Source organism: Morus notabilis, unplaced genomic scaffold, assembly GCF_000414095.1.
Source record: "Morus notabilis unplaced genomic scaffold, ASM41409v2 Scaffold329, whole genome shotgun sequence".
Taxonomy (NCBI): domain Eukaryota; kingdom Viridiplantae; phylum Streptophyta; class Magnoliopsida; order Rosales; family Moraceae; genus Morus; species Morus notabilis.
The window spans coordinates 450,165-453,589 of NW_010358084.1; the positions used below are offsets into that span (position 1 = coordinate 450,165).

General features: G+C 37.4%; 1 protein-coding gene across 1 annotated transcript in view; it reads right to left on the reverse strand.

Annotated features, from left to right (window-relative positions):
• The window catches only part of LOC21409889 (venom phosphodiesterase 2), a 2,430-nt gene extending 1,602 nt beyond the window's left edge, over positions 1 to 828 (reverse strand). Inside the window, exon 1 of the mRNA XM_024161391.1 lies at positions 18 to 828. Within this exon, the coding sequence (XP_024017159.1) occupies positions 18 to 570 (553 nt within the window). The 5' untranslated portion in view covers positions 571 to 828. The remainder of the gene's footprint in view (positions 1 to 17) is intronic.
• Positions 829 to 3,425: the final 2,597 nt, after the last annotated feature.

Here is a 3,425-nt window from a genome sequence, read left to right on the forward strand (position 1 = left end):
TTAAAAGCCATGGTTGCCCACGGTCTCCCACAACGGCTCGCCGAGCCACCACTTGGGCTCGTGACTCTTCATGGTGAAGGACTCGCCGGTGTGCGGATCAACAAAATGGTTGTTGATTATGCCGTGATAAGGAGGGTAAAGACCGGTGACTATGGAGTAGTGATTCGGGAAAGTTAAGGTTGGGAAAACCGGGATCAGACCCAGTTCAGCTTCGGTCCCGTTGGCGATCAGACGGTTGATATTCGGCAGAGAGGTCTTGTATTGGTACCCAAACCGGAAGCCGTCTGAAGAGATCAGGAGAACCACCGGGTGGTTGAGCTTTTTTAGGGGGCGAGAATAAAACGACGAGGAATGGATTGTCGTTTTGGGGGCGGAGAAGAAGAGGAAGGCGAAGGCGACGGCGGCGGAGAGTGCAATGCAGGAGAGGAGGACGAGGGAGATGAAGACGATTGTTGTGGTGAGTTTGCGAGGGGATTTTGAGGAAGAAGAGTCTGTGTTGAAGGAGAGAAGAGCTGTCGTGGCTTTTGTTGGGTCGTCTTCTTGGATTGCGACTGGAGAATCGGAAGCCATGGCTAGAATGATTGTCGCTTTTGGGTGTTTGGGTTGTGGAAATTTGACGTTTTGGGATGTGGGTGTGGAGTGAAATGGAAGAAGAGTTTGGTAGAAGAAGATGAACCACGTGAAAAAAGACCACTTGGGGATGGGATCAGAGCTAAGCAATGGAGGGGTGACTGCAAAGTCCTGGTATTGGTGGAGACGATGATTGACTGTTTTGATGAGAAGCCTTGGTGTCGTTCATCTAAGGGGTGTGGAATTGAGAAATTTTGATGAAAGAGACCGGAAGAAAATAGAAATTGGGGATCTAGACCATTTTTTTTTTTTATAACAAAAAATTATTGACGTGTATCTTACATGTTAAAAAATGGACCCTATTTTAATCTATGTGTACATTTTAATTTTTTTTCTCTTAAAACTGAACAGACCCTCACCCCGATTGACTCTTTTTTTTTTCTTTTTCCTTCCATGCCCAGACCCCCTTTCCTCTCTCTCTCTCCTCTGGTTCTCACCGACCACCCCAACATTGAACGACCTTCCCCAAACGCTGACCGATCCTCATGAACACCGACTGACCATCCCGAACGCCGACCGACCCTCCAGAACTCCGACCAGACCAAGAACCGACCACCAGACCAAGAACCGACCACCAAACCAAGAACAAACCAAGAACCCACCACCAGACCAAGAACAGACCAATAACCGACCACCAAACCAAGAACCGACCACCAGACCAAGAACAAACCAAGAACCGACCACCAGACCAAGAACCGACCTCCAGACCAAGAAAAGACCAAGAACATACCAAGAACTGACCGACCAGACCAAGAACAGACCAAGAACAGACTACCAGACCAAGAACAGACCAATAACCAACCACCAGACCAAGAACAGACTAAGAACCGACCGACCAAACCAAAAACAGACCAATAACAAACTCTAATAAAACATACATTTTTACATATATTTTGATTTTTTGGGTATGAATAACCATTGTAATTTATAAAAGAGAAAAAAATTTGGTAAAAAAAGAAAAAACCAAGAACAGACCAAGAATCGACAACACTTAATCAAGAATAGACAATGATGTTTTTTTTTTTGGAAAGGTTCGAACTAATCCCGAAGATTGGAGAGACATTTAATTTATAAAAGATAAAAAATTTTGGTAAAAAAAGAAAAAATCAAGAACAGACTAAGAACCGACAACACTTGACCAAGAATAGAGAGTGATGTTTTTTTTTGGAAAGCTTCGAACTAGTCTCGAATATTGGAAAGACATTTAATTTATAAAAGAGAAAAAAAATTTGGTAAAAAAAGAAAAAATCAAGAACAGACCAAGAACTGACAACACTTTACCAAGAATAGACAGTGATGTTTTTTTTTTTTAGAAAGCTTCGAACTAGTCCCGAAGATTGGAGAGACATTTAATTTATAAAAGAGAAAAAAATTGGTAAAATATTAAAAAACCAAGAACTGACAACACTTGACCAAGAATAGATAATGATGTTGTTTTTTTTTTTTTTTGGAAAGCTTCGAACTAGTCCCGAAGATTGGAGAGATATTTAATTTATAAAAGAGAAAAAAAATTTGGTAAAATATTAAAAAACCAATAACAGACTAAGGACAGACCAAGAACAGACCAAAAACCGACAACACTTGACCAAGAATAGACAATGATGTTGTTTTTTTTTTTTTTAGAAAGCTTCGAACTAGTCCAAAAGATTGGAGAGACATTTAATTTATAAAAGAGAAAAAAAATTTGGTAAAAAAAGAAAAAACCAAGAACAGACCAAGAACAGAACAACACTAAACCAAAAATAGCCAGTGATGTGTTTTTTTTTTTTTTTGGAAAGCTTCAAACTAGCCCCGAAGATTGGAGAGACATTTAATTTATAAAAGAGAAAAAAAATTAGTAAAATATTAAAAAACCAAGAACAGACGAAGAACAGACCAAGAACCGACAACACTTGACCAATAATAGACAATGATGTTATTTTTTTTTTTTTTTGGAAAGCTTCGAACTAGTCCCGAAGATTGGAGAGATATTTAATTTATAAAAGAGAAAAAAAATTGGTAAAATATTAAAAAACCAAGAACAGACTTAGAACAGACCAAGAACTGACAACACTTGACCAATAATAGACAATGATGTTGTTTTTTTTTGTTTGAAAAGCTTCGAACTAGTCCCGAAGATTGGAGAGATATTTAATTTATAAAAGAGAAAAAAATTGGTAAAATATTAAAAAACCAAGAACAGACTAAGAACAGACCAAGAACTGACAACACTTGACCAGGAATAGCCAGTGATGTGTTTTTTTTTTTGGAAAGCTTCGAACTAGTCCCGAAGATTGGAGAGACATTTAATTTATAAAAGAGAAAAAAATTGGTAAAATATTAAAAAACCAAGAACAGACTAAGAACAGACCAAGAACTGACAACACTTGACCAGGAATAGCCAGTGATGTGTTTTTTTTTTTGGAAAGCTTCGAACTAGTCCCGAAGATTGGAGAGACATTTAATTTATAAAAGAGAAAAAAATTGGTAAAATATTAAAAAAACAAGAATAGACCAAGAACAGACCAAGAACCGACAACACTTGACCAATAATAGACAATGATGTTGTTTTTTTTTTTTTTTGGAAAGCTTCGAACTAGTCCCGAAGATTGGAGAGAGATTTAATTTATAAAAGAGAAAAAAAATTTGATAAAATATTAAAAAACCAAGAACAGACTAAGAACAGACCAAGAACAGACCAATAACCGACAACACTTGACCACGAATAGACAATGATGTTGTTTTTTTTTTTTTGGAAAGCTTCGAACTAGTCCAAAAGATTGGAGAGACATTTATATTATAAAAGAGAAAAAAAA